The sequence below is a fragment of the Meles meles genome, chromosome 18 (assembly GCF_922984935.1).
Source record: "Meles meles chromosome 18, mMelMel3.1 paternal haplotype, whole genome shotgun sequence".
Lineage (NCBI taxonomy): Eukaryota > Metazoa > Chordata > Mammalia > Carnivora > Mustelidae > Meles > Meles meles.
The window spans coordinates 23,410,368-23,428,518 of record NC_060083.1 but is presented as its reverse complement, the minus strand read 5'-3'; the positions used below and the strand labels follow the sequence as shown (position 1 = coordinate 23,428,518).

Here is an 18,151-nt window from a genome sequence, read left to right as displayed (position 1 = left end):
AGGTGGTCGGGTCCTGGGTCTTCAGGTAGAAGAGACCAACTTCTGGGAGTGCTTTTGATGCATTATTGCGTGCACAGCTGTCTGGGTCCTGGTCCATTGGTCACCTGAGTCACCAGGATCCCTAAAGGCAAGTATGTCAGCAACATTCATGTGCAATGGCACAGCCTTGGGAAGCCAAGCCTGCTGGATGAAATTGCCCAATGCTCCTCCATAGATGATTGCCTCAATCTAAAGGTGGGATTCTGCTGCCTGGAACTCCACCAGAATATAAAACACCCTTTTCTAGAAACGCAAATCAAAACCAAAATGAGATATCACATCACCCCTGTTAGAATGGCTATGATCTGAAAGACAAGAAATAACAAATACTGATGACAATGCGGGGAAAATAGAACCCTTGTACACAATTGGTGGGAATGTGAATTGGTAGAGCCACTATAAAAAACAGTGTACATTCCTCAAAATATTAAAAATAGAATCACCATAGGATCCAGCAATTTTGCTTTTGGGCGTATAACCAAAGGAAATGAAATCACTACCTCAAAGGGAATCTGCATCTCTGTGTTGCTTTTTGCAGCATTACTCACAAAAGCCAAGACATGTAAACAACCAAAGTGTCCATCGATGGATGGATGAAGAAAACATGGTGTCCATATATGCCATGGAATATTATTCAGCCATAAAAAGGAGGAATTCCTGTCATTTGCAACAACATGGATGGACCTTGAAGTCATCATGCTAAGCAAAATAAGCCAGAGAAAGGCAAGTGCTGTATGATCTCACTCCTATGCAGAATCTGAAAGAACTGAACTCATAGAAACAGAGAATGGATTGGTGGTTACCAGAAACGGGGGTTAGGCGTTGGGGGAAAGTGTGAAGATGGTCAAAAGGCACAGACTTCTGGTTACAAGATAAATAAATTCTGGGAATGTAACGTAGAGCCTTGTGATTATAGTTAACAATATTATACTGTATATTTGAAAGTTGCTAAGAGAGTAGATCTTTTTTTTTTAAAGATTTTATTTATTTATTTGACAGACAGAGATCACAAGTAGGCAGAGAGGCAGGCAGAGAGAGGAGGAAGCAGGCTCCCTGCTGAGCAGAGAGCCCGATGTGGGGCTTGATCCCAGGACCCTGGGATCACGACCTGAGCTGAAGGCAGAGGCTTTAACCCACTGAGCCACCCAGGCGCCCAAGAGAGTAGATCTTAAAAGTCCTCCTCACAAGAAACAAATCTCGTAACTATGTGAGGGGATGGTTGTTAATTAAACCTATTGTGGTGACCATTCAAATCATTATGTTGTACACCTTAAACTAATACCATGTTATTTGTCGTTGTATCTCAATAAATCTAGGACCAAAAAATTAAAAATAATAAGTAAAGGTGTAATGTTTCCTAAACATTAAAAATATATATATTCCTTTCTAGAACTAGGATGTAGGAGAGTGAAAGTTGGCAGCAGAAGTCTTAAGAAAGTGTGGACACATCACCAGCCCTGATTTTACCTTCTTGGCAAAAATCCTTAGTTTGAAAGGTGTGGTGGGTTAGGAGCCATGTTAATAGTCTCTCTGCAAGATAGGCCGAAGGGACAGATACTGTTGGTATTTCATGCTGGGTAGGGCTCTTGAATGGGGCCTGAGTTAACACTGCTAGAAGGCTCAGATACATTTTGAGCAACAAATTGCCCTTCCAGAAGGTTCCTGTTTTTCCTGTACAAACAGAAAGTTAGCCCAATACGTTCCCCTTCCCTTCCTCAAATGGAGAGCTTAGAATTTCTTGATACAATTGTATCTGAAGGAGAGGGGTTGGTATCTGGGTGGCCTGTGAACTTTCTCGATTGCTGCAGAGACCACGACAACGCTCAAGCTCTGGCCGGGGTGGTAGGGAGGCTCGGGGACTATTGAGTTGTGACTGAATCCACTTCTGTCAACTGCAGTTGGAGTTCCTGCCACCTGAGGACACTGTTGGAAAAGAGAAAGTGGTGGGAGCCTGGCCGATCCAGGCTGCTCGGGAATTGGCTAGCACAATTTAAAAGTGGGGTCAGGCAGAGGAGGCAGAAATTTGCATGTTTTCTCCAACAAAGGAGCGAAAATGAGTAATGGGAGATGGTTCTGCTAGGAAAGTCGGAGGTAGAACCTGCCTTGGGATGACGTCACAGAACATGTTTCTGGGGATGAGGTGATTAAAGGCAGGACACAAATCCTGAACACACTTGCAAAATGGAGGGTGGAAGGGCTTGCTCCATATCCCCAGCCCCTATTCGACAGATGGACTAGATTGTTCAGTGGTGAGTGCCTGCGTCCTCGCCCAAGAATAGGAAACATCAGTCCGAGAGGACACAAGTGAGCCCGGCAGCAAGGTGTGGCTCTCCGCTGAGGGGCGGGTGGGTTGGGGGCGACCAAAGTGGAGCAGGGGGCTCAGGGAGAATGTCAGTTGGACCAACGGGTCTCACGTGGAGGGGTAGGGTGTGCTGGGGCTCATGGTGGGGACTGTATCTACTTTAAAGGCACTGACTTCTGGATTTTAAGCCTTTAGTGAATTGTGACCGAACAAAGACGGAACAAGTAGAGACACAGATCCAGTAAACACGTATTAGTTTTTGTCGTGGCTGATATTACTGTTCCCCTTGAATAGCACCTTAGAAGGAGCGATCCGTGTGACTTCTGTGAATTAATTCAGAGGCTCCCGAGAATCAGCTCAGAGTCCTGAGGGCACAGTAGAAATCACTCCAAATAGAAATTCTAATCTTTATTCATTTCACTCATGGTCTCCAAGAACTACGTTAACTTTTCTTTGGACATCATCTTCTCTCCTTTTCCCAGCACTCCCAAACTGCAGACAGTACCTTGCCTTCCGAGACCAGAAGATCTCTCTCCCTTCTCTGTCTGCCCTGGCCCGTTGCTATTCCTTCCCCTGCCACAGCCACCCCGAGGACTGTGGTGTCTTCCTCTGGGTTGCCTTTCCTGACCTCTTCTCCTCAGAGTCTCTCTGGTTTTGAGCCTCTTGACCTCATATACATATCCCAGAAATCTAGAAACGCTTCTGACTTAGTCCAGAGTCTCCATAGACAGTAGGAAAGGGGGAAGGGAAGGAAAGGGACAGGTTTAGCGAACAATTTCTACAGAGCCATTTTCCCAACTGATGATTCGTTTTTGCTAAGAAATAAAAAAAAAAAGAAACAAATTTTAAATTTATTCCTTATTGGTCCATTCACACAAACAGCCTGAGGTCTTTGGGGAGATGACATACACCCGTGGAGGAATGGATGCTTATATAGGTATATTTACTCTTTAAAATTTTTTTTTTAAATTCTGGTATGGTTAACATACAGTATTATTTTAGTGTCAGGTGTACAGTATAATGATCCACAATTCTATATATTACTCAGTGCTCATCATAAGGGTTCTCTTAATCCCTTCACTTATGTCACTCTGGATATTTACTCTTTTTAAAAAATTTTTTTATCCATCTAGGTTCAAGCTGTGGTATATATACACAATGGAATACTATGCAGCCATCAAAAGAAATGAAATCTTGCCATTTGCGATGACATGGATGGAACTAGAGGGTATCATGCTTAGCGAAATAAGTCAATCAGAGAAAGACAACTATCATATGATCTCCCTGATATGAGGAAGTGAGGCTGCAACGTGGGGGGTTTGGGGGTAGGAGAAGAATAAATGAAACAAGATGGGATTGGGAGGGAGACAAACCATAAGTAACTCTTAATCTCACAAAACAAACTGAGGGTTGCTGGGGGGAGGGGGACCGGGAGAGGGGGGTGGGGTTATCCCACTGGGGAGGGGATGTGCTATGGGGAGTGCTGTGAAGTGTGTAAACCTGGCGATTCACAGACCTGTACCCCTGGGGATAAAAATACATTGTATGTTTATAAAAAATTTAAAAATTTAATTAAAAAAATTTTGTTATTTATCTACTCGAGAGAGAGCACTGAGGGAGAGGGAGTAGCAGGGTCTCCACTCAGCAGGGAGCCCAATTCGGGGCTTGATCCCAGGACCCTGAGATGCTTATATAGGTATATTTACTGGAGGCAGATGCTTAACCATCTGAGCCACCCAGGCGCTCCTGGATTTTACTCTTATGTGTGACCAGTTCTCTGGCCAAAGAGCTCATCCTGTTCTCCAGCTTGGGATTCTCCCTACTCTTGATTCCGGCTGATTCTCCTTCTCCGAAAAGTCTGTTAGTAGTCTACAAAGAGTCATGATCTGTTCTTTTCTTTGGTTCTTCAATGAAACCCAAAGACAGTAATAGCTTTTCTTAATGTGCCTGTTTCCCATCCTCACCGAAGCCCCTATTCACTTCTTTTTTGAAAATAAATAATGCACATGGGTATGATTCAGAATTCTCAAATGTGTGGCATGAACAGTCACTTTGGGGAATGTGTCCCTCCCTTTAAGAGGACTACAATCAGAACTGTTTTTCCTAAAAAGTATATTTATAAGCCACTTACTAAATTGTAATAAAAATATCTGAATATCCAAATTGCAACTATGTTTTATTGCTGTTAGATTTGGACCACAATTAAGTGTAAATTTACCTCTGATAAGTTCACTGATGAGTTGTAAATTAACTTTCACATTTTTAGCAGTCGGGTCAAAGTCACAGATATTCACGACTAGGTAACTCTTAACATACTGTGAATAAAAGAACAAAAGTTATGGGAGCACCAGCCAGTAAAAGGAGGGCACCCAATTCACCAGTTTACAGAATTCCATGTATGTAAATTTTAAAACAGGCAAAACCAATCTATGGTGTTGGAAGTCGGGAATCTGGTGTGGTCACTCTGGAGTGTGTGTGTGTGTGTGTGTGTGTGTGTGTGTGTGTGTGTGTGTGTGGTGGGTGAGGGAGGGGAGAGGGTACAAAGGAAGGCTTTCGGGATGTGCTGATGTTATTTCTTGATCTAGATTCTGGTTACAAATGTTCACATTATACAAATTCTTGCATTTGTACATGTAGAATTTGTGTGATCTTGATTGGTATACCTAAGCTTGTGTGGGTTCTTCGATAAAACAGAGTACTTAAAGACAGAAGAAAACAGCTTACCCGTTTACACTTTTCCCAGTCTCTGAAGTCACCTGATGACTCCAACTCTGGATGAATGAACAAGATCACGGCTGTCAGGAGGTCATGCACCAGCTTCATGCCGGCTTCCAGCTCCTGGGCTTTGCTCTCTGACAGAGATGAGAACTCTGGTGGGAGATTGTAATCATAGAGCAGCAGTGACACAAAGTCCAGGGAGGTGAGCAGGCGGAGGCTTTCCTGCAGCTCTTGCAGCATGATCCGGAAGAAGAGAACCCCTGCCCGCTGGACTTCTCCTACGTTTTCAATCTCTGAAACAACATCCCGCGTGGCTGGTTAGCCCGTAGAGTAGTTTTTCACAGCATTCTGAGCACAATACAGTAAACTTCTTTTTTTCCCCCCAGGAAAAAGAAGACCATATTCTATGGTTCTAAACAATCTTAGTTTCTCTAGTCATGAAATCAAAACATGGAGATGGAATGACACCTGGTGAAGCTCCCAGGAAGGGGCTTTGAGTAAAGGTAAAAACTCGGGTGTGAGGGTTGGACCTTAGTTTGAATGTCTACTCTCCCTCTTATTAGTTTTGTCTCTCTGAACCCCCTCTTCCTCGCTGTGAGCATGGGGCTGATCCCTATTTCCCTGGTGACCTCTGGGAATTAAATGAGATGATGGATGTAGTAAAAGCACATAGTGGATAAGTACAGAGCGGATGCTCAAAAGACATGAATTTTCTTCTTTTTTTCTACGTAACCTACCCGGTCTAATGGCAAGAAACCTCTCAGATTAATCCCACATAACATGACTCTATTTATTCTAGGTAGTCAAAAGTTTCCATGCTTCCTTCTTCCCTGCATGATGCCCAAACTGCCTTTGTGTTGAGTAGCCTAGAGGGTGTGGAATCACAGGCACTAGGGTCTAGTTTTAGTTCTGCCACTAGCTGGCGATTGGGCCATTACTTTGATGGGTGTTAGCTTCTTTATATGTAAAACAAAATGCTTCCTCTAATTAATTCTGTGCAAGATAGTGGACAGAGCCCCCAAAGTGGGGTGCAAATCCAGGCTTCTCCACTTGTTAACTGTGATTTGGTGCAAGTTGTTTTGTTTCTCTGAATTTTACTTTCCTCACCGGTAAAATGAGTTATCACCATTCACCTGAGAGTTACGGTAAGGACTAATGGAAATTACATATGTAAAGTGCTTGCTCCATAATGGGGCATTTAATAAATGCTAGTTCTACTTTGCCTTTATGAGTCCTCCCAGTTCGAAACCATATGATTCCAGCCAAGAAAATGAGATTTCTTACCCTTTGCTCTAATTTATAGACCATACTCATCAGCCCAAGACTGCATGAGGGAATTCCTTTCACGTAGAAAGGGCCGTGTATTGTAACAATTCCTTTTAGGAAACGTACTGCAATCTGTGATTTCCCCCCACATTTATGAAACCCAGGAATTCAGATTGTTGCCCCGTTCACAATACCTAGGACATAGTTTTTCTTTACTTCTCCAGATAATTCGCCCAGTATTTCGTAACAGGCAGCTTGGACCACCTTCATCATTTTCTGTAGATCTTTAAATTCCCGATACAACAACATTTTACTCCTGCCAATGTTAAAATCAAGAACTCCCAGAGCTTTTCCTGTTCTCTCACGGAGTGGAATTATGATGTGGTTTTCTCCACAGACAGAGGCCAAAACAACTTCAGAATTGTCTGTACACTTGAAGAGGAAGTCTCTGAAACCCAAACCAAACAAGCCTAAGATCATAAAGTATCAGCCTGCTCACAACATTCCACCCGAACACACGGAGTCACGCTCTTTCCTGCCAACCATGCTCCCGCCACACCAGGCCGTGTTTGACCTGCCTGCACGGCTCCACCCCGAGACTGCACACAGCTCTCTCCCCCAACTCGCTCATCAGACACAAGCCTCCTTGACCGAGCAGTGTGAAGTCACTCTCCATCGTGCAGCTCTGCTCTGTTGTCTTCGCTACACGTATACTTACCTGAAGGTATTTGGTTTTTGTTTACATACTGTCCCATAAGTGTCGGTTGGATGGTGGACGGAACGAGGGCTGTGTTAGGTCAGGTTCCCTAGAAGCTGAGCCTGAGGCAGGAATGCTTATGCAAAGGATGGATTGAGGGAGTGCTTTCTGGAGAAAGCTGTCAAGGTCTGAGGAAAGTAAAATGTGGAAGAAGGAGAGGCTAATTAAGAACATGAAGGCTAATTTGCAAGGACATGGATGGAACTGGAGGGTATGATGCTGAGTGAAAGAAGTTGGTCAGAGAAAGACGATCATCATTGGATTTCACTCATATGTGGAATTTAAGAAACAAAACAGAGCAGCATAGAGGAGGGGAGGGAAAAAAAGGAGATGACATCAGAGAGGGAGACAAACCGTAAGAGACTCTTAACCATGGGGAACAAACTTAGGGTTGCTGGAGGGGAGGGGCGTGTGGGAAGGGGTGACTGGGTGCTGAGCATTAAGGAGGGCACGTGATGTAATGAGCACTGGGTGTCATATCAACTGATGAATCAGTGAATTCTGCCTCTGAAATTAATAATACACTATGTGTTAATTAAATTTAATTAAAAAAAAAAGAATGTGAAGGCTAGTCTCAGTCTCATCTCAAGGGGAGCTCTGGAAGGCAAATTGTGCCAAAGAATTTGCCCCACCTTGAGGCAAGGGAGAGGTCTTTTACCAGTCATTGGTTCTAAGATGCTTTGGGTGTGTGTTTAAATAACTCTGAGGTGCACCTAGTGAGGCTCCCATCACTCAAAGGCTCTCCTCCACAGAAGGTTCCAGTGTGAGTCACTAGCAGCTGTACCTGTAGCAGCTGGCAAGAGGTGCATTAGGGCTCTGGGTAGGGCATCAACGGAACTGCTCCATCCAGGGGCCTGAGATTCTCATTGAAATGTAGTAGCTGCTTCCCTCTGTAGTGAGGTATAGACACATCTCCTCTCTCACCTTCCCAATCTTTTATTTTTTTTTAAATTTTATTTATTTGAGAGAGAGGGAAGGCACCGAGGGAAAGGGAGAAGCAGACTCCCTGCTGAGCAGAGAGCACCATGCGGGACTCGGTCCTAGGACCCCGAGATCATGACCTGAGCCGGAGGCAGACACTTAACCGACTGAGCCACCCGGGTGCCCTCCCCCTTCCCAATCTACATTGATATTAAGATGTCATTCTTCTGAGGTATCTGAAAAATGTTGGTGCTTTGCATAGCCTCAAAAGGCACATTTATGGTTCATAATAGTAATCCTATAATGCCAGGTAATATTATGTCTTTTTTTTTTTTTTTTTTTTTTGCTGTTCCCACCCCTTCCTGTTGCTGAGCTACCACTTTGTGCCTTAATGAGAACCACAGTAGTGACGCATCACCCTAAACTTTCTAGGCACAACCATAAAGCTGATTGGTCAACAAAGTTCCTCCAAAGACACCTGTTCTAAGTTATGCAGAGGAATGAAAGGTTATGAGTCTGGGGGTTAAAAAGACTCTCCTAAAGCTTTTGACCACAGCAAGGAATAACTATGTGGAAAAGAGCTTAAACCTGAGTGAACAGTCAGGTATGAGGCCAAATTAAGATTTAATTAAATCTTGTATTTAAATCTTGTAATTAAAACATGCATTTAAATGTCAAATCAGCCTCCTGAACGGAGCTAGATTACTTTCCAGTCAGCTACACCGACTTCTTGTCCCTTTTGCAATACGTGTCCTTCATTAAGGTCTGTTTTGCACCTGTCCACAGTTTGTGCACCCTGCGTCCCCCAGATGAAAGGCATTTGAAGGAATCTGGACTGGGTACTTATTAAAGACCATATCCTCTTCCCTACCTTTGTCCAGCCTGTCTTTTTAAATAAAAAACACACGTTCACAGGCTTGTTAACATTAAGAGGATGAGCTTTGATAAGTGACGTGGGTGTGTTTTTTCACAATCCTGGGGTTTTTGTTGAATTCCTTGTTTATAAGAAAAGCGTAGAAAATAAAACACTATCATGCTTAAAAACAGGCAATATAGGGGCGCCTGGGTGGCTCAGTGGGTTAAGCCGCTGCCTACGGCCCAGGTCATGATCTCAGGGTCCTGGGATCGAGTCCCGCATCGGGCTCTCTGCTCGGCAGGGAGCCTGCTTTCCCCTCTCTCTCTGCCTGCCTCTCTGTCTACTTGTGATCTCTCTGTCAAATAAATAAATAAAAAATCTTTTAAAAAAAACCAGGCAATATAAAATGCCAGTGAAATCTGTTTTCAAAAGGACTGGAAGGGAAAGGAGTTAACACATCCCACGCAGACAGGAATTTTTCCCTGAAAACCCAATTAGAATAGTATTCAGGTGTATACTAATAATAGGCAAACGCTGTGTCTCTCAGAGCTACTAACACACAACGGGGATGTGTTTTGGCAGACAGATAAAACAGACATGAAGATATCTTTCATACCTGAAGATGCATGTCTTCCTGAAGATTGTAGGGGGGTTCCTGTGGATTTCTGTTAGACCCAGGTGCCTGGTAACCATCATATTGCGTAAAACATAGTCTGAATCCTTGAAAAGAGGAAGAGATTTCAAACACGGAGAGGAATCATTAGACCTCATTTTCCCATTAAAGGCTTTGGGAACAGAAAAACGGGAAAAAAAATTGGGAAACTTAAGATGATCTCTGGCTTGAAGTAATGGGATGTCTTACTTAGTACCTTTAAGAATGAGGCATTCACGAGAGAAAATTTTCAAATTACAACATTTTTTAAGATGCACAAACTTTTTTTATAATTGTGATAAAACCATATTTTTAATGTGAAGAGTGCATTATAAAACATTTGGAAAATACAGAAAAGTCCAAGGAAAATAAGAACAGTAAAAAATATTCTCCCCTGAGGTCTTTGTCTTTACCATCTCATCAAAACTACCTTGGTCAAGGTCACCAGTGACTCCCTTATTGTGAAATCCATCAATCAAACCCTAATCATCATCTTCTGCTGTAGCAGCATGTGACTCAGTGAACAATTTCCTTCTTGACATGCTTTATTCACTTAGCCTTTGGGACACCACTTATCCCAAATTGGGGACTCCTGGTTCTCCCCCAACCACTTTTCTATTTCTTGCTGCTTCTTTGTCTTCCTCACCTCTAAGAGGTTTTTGTAGCTTTTTTTTTTTTAAGATTTTATATATTTTTTTGAAAGACAGAGAGAAGAGCACGAGAAGGGAGAAGGTCAGAGGGAGAAGCAGACTCCCCATGGAGCTGGAAGCCTGATGCGGGACTCAATCCCGGGACTCCAGGACCATGACCTGAGCTGAAGGCAGTCGCCTAACCAACTGAGCCACCCAGGCACCCTAAGAGGTTTTTGAACTATAGATTATAATCTAACTATGGGTTATGAAAATATTTTAATGCCTCCCCTTTTTTTAAGAGAGAGAGAAAGTGTGCATGCAAGTAGGGAGGGGCAGAAGGAGAATGAGAGACTCATAAGCAGCCCCCCATCATGGGGGCTCCATCTCACGACCCTGAGATCATGACCTGATTCAAAATCAAGAGTTGGATGCTTAACTGACTGAGTCACCCAGACACTCCATTTTAGTGCCTTTAGAAAACAGCTTTATTGGAGTATCATGGATATACAAAAAACTGCACATATTTGATGGATACAATTTGATGAGTTTGGAATGAGTCGTGACCAACTTTTTTTGGTAGAGATTATTTATAAGAAAGTAAGATTAACATATCCTGTAAAATATACTAAACTGTAGAAAAGACGAATTCAATTGGAAGAAATAAAAAGGTTTGTTTTTGTTTTTTGACAGAGAGAGAGCACAAGCAGGGGGAAAAGCAGGCTCCCCGCTGAGCAGGGAGCCTGACATGGGGCTCGATCCCAGGACCCTGGGATCATGACCTGAGCCAAAGGCAGATGCATAACCGATTGGGTCACCCAGCAACCCCTAAAAAGCATTTTTTATGTCCACCTTTAAAAAATCCTTTGATTAAAAGGGAAACTGTGATAACAAGCTCCATAGGGACAGCATGATGAATGGTGCTCTGGGGAACAATGGCTTCGTAGTGTGGAGCTTCCTCTCGTCATGACCTCAAGTGTTCACCCAAACTGTTTAGATGAAAAATATTCTCAACAGAGAATCTGGAAAGGTTCTCTGATGTTGGCAATTCAGCATCTAACTTTTCCTAATTTATTTCTTCCATGACTCGTTATTGGGTTTTATATATACTAGACTAATAGGATTTTTTAAGAATCTCACTGTGACTATGTTCCTAAGTTTAAATCTTTAGTCCAAACTAGACAATTCCTCTCCTGTTTCCACCTCTTCCCCCCAAATTGTGTCCGTTCGGCCACTTCTGTTAAGACTGGGAACACAATACGATAATAAGGGCTTCATAAAGAATATGCCTCAAAATAAGCTTTTAATTTACTTTTACTTGGACCAAGAAAATATAAATTCATCAAGTGCCTCAGTATTATTCACTTGTGAGATACCCACTCTAGTTAAGATTTTCTAGGAAACTGTTTAGAGAAAAGGGCTGCAATGGTAGTATCCCCCATTTTCTTTCTTCTGCTACTGGCTTGTTATTTTTTTCCTCCTCACTTTTCCAATACAGGTTTGCCCCACTATCTGAAAGTAGGAAACCTTTCATGAGCTAAAACAGTGTAAAGTGAAGAAGCAGTTACTATTAATTTATACAGAAACGTTTTTGAGCATTCCTGGACTCCCCAAATAACCTCTCTTAGGCCTTTCTGATACCTTACAACTCATCTTGCTAATGGATGCACAAAATAAATTGAGATAAAGCACAGATGCTCACAAACACAGTTCAAAGGTGTGGCGGCTTGATGCTGAGATGCTGAGTGTGGTGGGGGGGTTGAAGAGAGGCTGATGGGGTCTCTCTTCTGGCTCTGGGGGCTCACTGCAAAACAAACGCTAAACCCTATTTTCACTTTTTACCTTTTTTCATAAAAGCAAAAATTCTCATTGGATTTCTGTGGGTCAGAAAAAAAACAGATACTAATGAGGGTCTTTTGTAAAAGAGAAGTGGCCAAACATGAACTTTTGGAAAGTGGGTATCCTACCATCTATTCATTCTTACCTCACGCATTACACATTATTTTGTATTTATCCTCTGTGCTTTTTTCCTCTTTTGACAAAATTTTTTTTTTAAGATTTATTTATTTGACAGACAGAGATCACAAGTAGTCAGAGAGGCAGGCAGAGAGAGAGAGGAGGAAGCAGTCTCCCTGCCGAGCAGAGAGCCCGATGCGGAACTCGATCCCAGGACCCTGAGATCATGACCTGAACCAAAGGCAGAGGCTTAACCCACTGAGCCACCCAGGCACCCAACAAACATTTTTTTTTTTAAATGAAGTAAAACAAAAGAGAAAGTATCCGAAAACATCACATAGTTAAGGTAGGTATTGTTTTGTAAAACTTCTATTTTAAGAGTGTACCTCTATGTGTGTGTGTGTGTGTGTGTGTGTGTGTGTGTGTGTGTGTGTGTGTTTGTCAAGGGTCAGGATACAAAAGGCAAAATATTTTTCATATAGTAGGTCAAAGCCAATTTAATTTTTTTTAAAGATTTTATTTATTTGAGAGAGAGACAATGAGAGACAGCATGAGAGGGGAGAAAGTCAGAGGGAGAAGCAGACTCTCCAAGGAGCAGGGAGCCCGATGCGGGACTCGATCCCAGGACTCTGGGATCATGACCTGAGCTGAAGGCAGTCGCTTAACCAACTGAGCCACCCAGGCGCCCCAAAGCCAATTTAATTTTGAGCCACAATGATTCCAAACACTTGACTGTCTCAGGGCTTGGACTTTAGGCTTTTTTTTTTCCCCCTAGCCTCACTCATTCCCTTGGTTATTCCATCTAGTCTCATGGTTTTGTTTTTGTTTTTGGTTATTATGTTACAATATACCTAGCATAATATTAGCATTAAACCATTTAAAAGTGTACAATTTGGTGGCACGAAATACATTCATGATGTTGTATAACCCAATCCCATGTTTTGTTTTGTTTTGTTTTTTTAAGATTTTATTTGTCAAAGTGAGATGGAGGGAGAGAGAGGTTGAGCACAAACAGGGGAACATCAGGCAGAGGGAGAAGCAGGCTCCCTTCTGAGCAGGAAGCCCGATGTGGGACTTGATCCCTGGACTCTGGGATCATGACCTGAGCCCAAAGCAGATGCTTAACCGACTGAGCCACCCAGGTATCCCTCGTGGTTTTAAACACTATTTATTTGCTAGGCTGGATTTCTTCCCAAACACTAGTTCATATATTCAACTACCTATTTAGTATCTCCACTTAGAGTCTAAAAGGCATTTCCAATTATAATTTAAAAATCGTTTTCAATTTAGTAGGTAAAAGCTAACTTTTACTTAACTTTGTATTTATTTCATTATAAGAACATTTTTTCCATGTTTATTGAGCAGGCTTTAAAAAATTTTTTTTTCAAGACTTTATTTATTTATTTGAGAAAGCACAAGCTGAGGGAGCGGGCAGAGAGAGAAGGAGAAGCAGGCTCCCCGCTGAGCAGGGAGCCCAACGTGGGACTCCATCCCAGGACCCTGAGCCAAAGGCAGACACTCAACCAATGGAACCACCCAAGTGCACCACCCCAATTTTTTTGTAGTAGACTTGTCTTTTGCTTATTTTTCTTTTGGATTTTTTTCTTAAATCTTACTGATTTGTGTAGAACACTGTTAACACTTTGCTAAATATGTGGCAATTCCACCCCCCAACTTTATTTTTAAAAACTTATTTTGTCTATAATTTTGGTGCAAGAAGTTCTACCTTATTATGTCATCAATTTAGCAGCCTGGATTTAATCGTTTCAACCTGTGGTGAGGGTTTAGCCATTCTTCCCCGGATCAAGACTGTAAATTCCCTCTCATTCCTCCTTCTCTCAGCTATGCTCATACACTTATTTATTTCTCCAGATGAAAATTAAAATCATTTGGTCAATTAAAAACATCATTTTGGGGGGCACCTGGGTGGCTCAGTGGGTTAAAGCCTCTGCCTTCGGCTCAGGTCATGATCCCAGGGTCCTGGGATCGAGCCCCACATCAGGCTCCCTACTCGGTGGGGAGCCTGCTTCCTCCTCTCTCTGTCTCTGCCTGCCTCTCTGCCTACTTGTGATTTCTGTCAGATAAATAAATTTAAAAAAATCATTTAGGGATTTTTCTTAGAGTTTTGTTAAATTTATGAATAATTTTTGGAAGACATTCTAAGTTTAAAAGTGGCGTTCTTATTAAAAAAACCATACAATTTTCTGTTTTGTTAAAAAAAAAACTGGGGTGCCTGGGTGGCTCAGTGGGTTAAATCCTCTGCCTTCGGCTCAGGTCATGATCTCAGGATCCTGGGATATAGCCCCACATTGGGCTCTCTGCTCGGCGGGGAGCCTGCTTCCTCCTCTCTCTCTGCCTGCTTGTGATCTCTGTTTGTCCAATAAATAAATAAAATCTTCAAAAAAATAAAAACAAAAAAACTTAGGTTCCTTGGCCATGTTTGTAGCTTGTTTCATGTAGAACCTAAAGGTGACACAGGGTGAAATGGGGAGAATGTCCTGGGCAGAGTAACAGCATTTTTGAAACTGAGGTAGGAAAAAACTTGCTTTCTGTCATGTATGATGAGATGTGAAATATGACTTGCGGTATTGTGTTTTTCTTCCTCCTGATGGTCTCTTCCTCCTTGCCTCTCATTCAAGCAGAAAGTCCGTATTGCTTTAGAAAAGAAATGTGATGAAGTAGAAAGCAGCAGTCACTGACTAATCTCTGGCATTTGCTTGTTTTCAAAAAGTCTAGTGATAGGACTGCAGATAACAAAAGGGGCACACACATTAGCCACTTGTTCCTTTCAAGACCTCAGGGAAATAAGAGACTGAGGTCTTGGTTTCCCTGGTGGCTATTAAGATGGGGGCTGCCCCTAGTTCCCAGAGACTTCAGTCTTTATACATAGCCCCGCACATCTCAGAACCAGCAACAGGTGTCCCATCCCTCCCCCAATGCCATCTCTCTGCTTCCTTTTCCAAACTTGCATCTCTTAGGGACCACAGCCAGACAAGGTTCTGTGCTTTTAAGGACTTAGGTGATTACATTGGGACCACCTGGGTAATCCAGGATCATTTCTCTATCTCAAGACCTTTCATCTGAATCCCATCTGCAAAGTCCCTCTTGCACTACAGTAACACATTCCCAGGTTCCAGAAATTGGGAAATGGACATCTTTGGGGGGTAGCCATTATTCTGTTGATTACAGTTACCCATTTAACAAGTTTGGGACTGCAAAGAAATAGTAAAGCATAGGTGCTTTGGGGTTTATTATTTTTAAATAATAATCCTTATTATTGATAATAAATAGCACAAGTGTACACCTAAGATGATTTGAATTTCCTGAGTGGTCCTCCTCTTCCCCACCTTGGGGATGGTCTTCTTCATCTCTCTAACATGAATCAGAAGGATAGTGACTCTAGTGATCTTGTCCACATCATTGTGACCATGGAAACTACATGCCCTGAGAGGCCATGCTTTTGGTTGACTGCTGTGGATGATTTTAACTTTTCTTCATGGTGCTCTAGTTATCATTTCCCTTGAGGCCCTAACGGACTCTTCCTAAGTATGGACACTGGCCAAGTCAAATCCTCCCCAGATCCCACACTATGACTGTGGCCTATCAGACCTGGTGGTCTGCCCCAACACTGAATGGTCTTCAGCCCTCACCCCCACACACTGAGGCGGGGGGCTTCCCTTTCCTACCCCACCCCCGGAAGCAGCACCCATAACTAGGAGTTCTCCACCTCTGCACTCTGTTTGCTCTGTGATTCTGCTCTTTGGCTGAGGGCTCATCAGCTTGGTCCAGCCACTCAGAGAAGAAAGGAGCCTGGAGAGAAGGGGAGAGGCACATGTGGGAGGCCAGCCAGGCGACTGAGAGACAACCAAGCTGCTGCCACCACATGATCAGGCAACATACTGGACTCTTTAGCCTTCTTAAAAGGAAGGTGCCTTTCCATCCATTCTCACTACATGCAAAATCCTAACATTAAAATGAAGTGTAGAGGCTCCTGGGTGGCTCAGTCCATTGAGTGGCGGACACTTGATTTCAGCTCAGGTCATGATCTCAGGGTCCTGGGATCGAGCCCCACATTGGGCTCCGGGCTCAGCGAGGAGTCGCTTTAGTATGCTCTTTCCCTCAGTCCCTCCCCCTGCTCTCTCTCTCTCTCTCCTAAATAAATAAATCTGAAAAAAATTAAATAAATAAAATAAAGTGTGGGGGGTGCGAAGAGAGGCAAACCAAGAAATAGACTATTAACAATACAGAACAAACGATGTTGCTGGAGGGGAGGTGGGCTGCTGGGGGATGGTGGTGATATGCCGAATGGGCTAAATAGGTGATGGGTAGTAAGGAGGGAGCTTGTTGTGATGAGCACCAGGTGTTGTATATATAAGTGAGGCATCACTAAATTCTACACCTGAAACTAATATTGCACTGTATGCTAATGAGCTGAAAGTTAAATAAAACCTTGGGGGAAGAAAGTGTAAAGAAGCAAAATAAACATTTGGTGAAGACTCATTACATTAGAGACAGGCCTTTTTTTAACTGGTGTGATGTAATTATGTCCTTCCAAACTCCAGAGCCTCATCCCTTCCCACATCACCCATATGATTCTGGTGGGGGCTGCCAGTTACTGTAAACTCCTCCACCCCCTGCCCCTGGCTAGGGAGGCATATCTCAGGATAGACCAAGAAGATCTCTCTTGGGTTTTCCAAATTGAAACAAGAAGGAAAGATTCTTTTTTAGTTACTAAGCATCCGGCTTGCTCTGAGGAGAGAGCCTATCTTGAGCTGGAAGGACCAAGCCGAAGTATGGAGGGAAGCAGACGTGAGGATTTCAGAGAGGAAGAACAAGAGAGAGCCCTGATGGTATCGAATTCCTGGTTCTGGTTATCCTGGAAGCCAGCCCGACTCCTGTCCTTCATTTTGGTCACATGAGTCAATCAATTCCCTTTTCTGCCCAAGGCAGTTTGAGATGGACTTTTGCCACTCACAAGCAAGGCTCTTAAGCTGGGATTATGGGAAATACGTCCCCAGTTGGCTTAATAGCTAACTAAATATGTTTTTTAAAAAAGATTTTATTTATTTATTTGACAGAGAAAGACACAGCGAGAGAGGAAACACAAACAGGGGGAATGGGAGCAGGAGAAGTGGACTTCCCGTGGAGCAGGGAGCCCGATATGGGGCCCAATCCCAGGAACCCAGGGTTCATGATCTGAGCCGAAGGCAGACGCCTAACGACTGAGCCACCCAGGTGCCCCAAATTTTAAAATATTAGCAAGATGGGGGTGCCTATGTGGCTCAGTTGATTAAGCATCTGCCTTTGGCTCAGGTCATGATCTCAGGGTCCTGGGATTGAGTACCACTCAGGCTCCCTCCTCAGCAGGGTATCTGCTTCTCCCTCTCCCTTTCCCTCTGTGCTCTCTCTCTCTCTCTCAAATAAGTAAATAAAAATTAAAAAAAAATATTAGCAAGACAAGAATATCTAGAAACACTGCTGGAGTTCTAACACTGCCCAACCTTGCCTACCTGCGTTGGGCCCGGCTCAGTGAAGTATGTCGTGATTGTGGTAATATCAGACGTGAGGTCACAGAGCCAGCCAATGCCTGTGATCACGACATGCAGGATATGCTCCCTGCTGTGCACATAATGATAGGCAGTGCTGAAGACATTGGCGACACCCTGGAGAGACAGAACATTTTTATTGTCTTTTCTTTTTAAACTAACAAAGTAATTAAGGCATCAATTGGATTATCTTATAAAATTAATGATAATCTATTTCCAACAAATCACTCATCAGTTCTCAAAAAGCAGTGTTCCAGATTCTACTACACAGAAAAGATCTCAAGAAATCAAAGGTGTAAGGAGAGATCTACTGTAAGACCCACACAATTTATGTTTCCTGATAATCATCCAGTGAAATCTGTGGTATGTATCGTCAGAGAACAGAGTCAGAAGAACAAGGTAAAGTTTGAAATGAAGAAAAATATTTCAAATCCAGGACCTAATGCCAGCCTTGGGCAGATGGGTAGGAGCTCCCTTGATAGGATTTTTATGCGGCTTCTGTCATCAGA

At 43.0% G+C, this 18,151-nt stretch overlaps 1 protein-coding gene across 1 annotated transcript in view; it reads right to left on the bottom strand.

Annotated features, from left to right (window-relative positions):
• Positions 1–18,151, bottom strand: part of EFCAB5 (EF-hand calcium binding domain 5) — a 130,546-nt gene that overhangs the window by 7,650 nt on the left and 104,745 nt on the right. The window contains exons 19-23 of the mRNA XM_045986242.1: positions 17,607–17,759; positions 9,476–9,579; positions 6,520–6,773; positions 5,066–5,352; positions 4,560–4,656 (exon numbers count right to left, since the gene is read on the bottom strand). Coding sequence (XP_045842198.1) covers positions 4,560–4,656; positions 5,066–5,352; positions 6,520–6,773; positions 9,476–9,579; positions 17,607–17,759 — 895 coding nt within the window. The remainder of the gene's footprint in view (positions 1–4,559; positions 4,657–5,065; positions 5,353–6,519; positions 6,774–9,475; positions 9,580–17,606; positions 17,760–18,151) is intronic.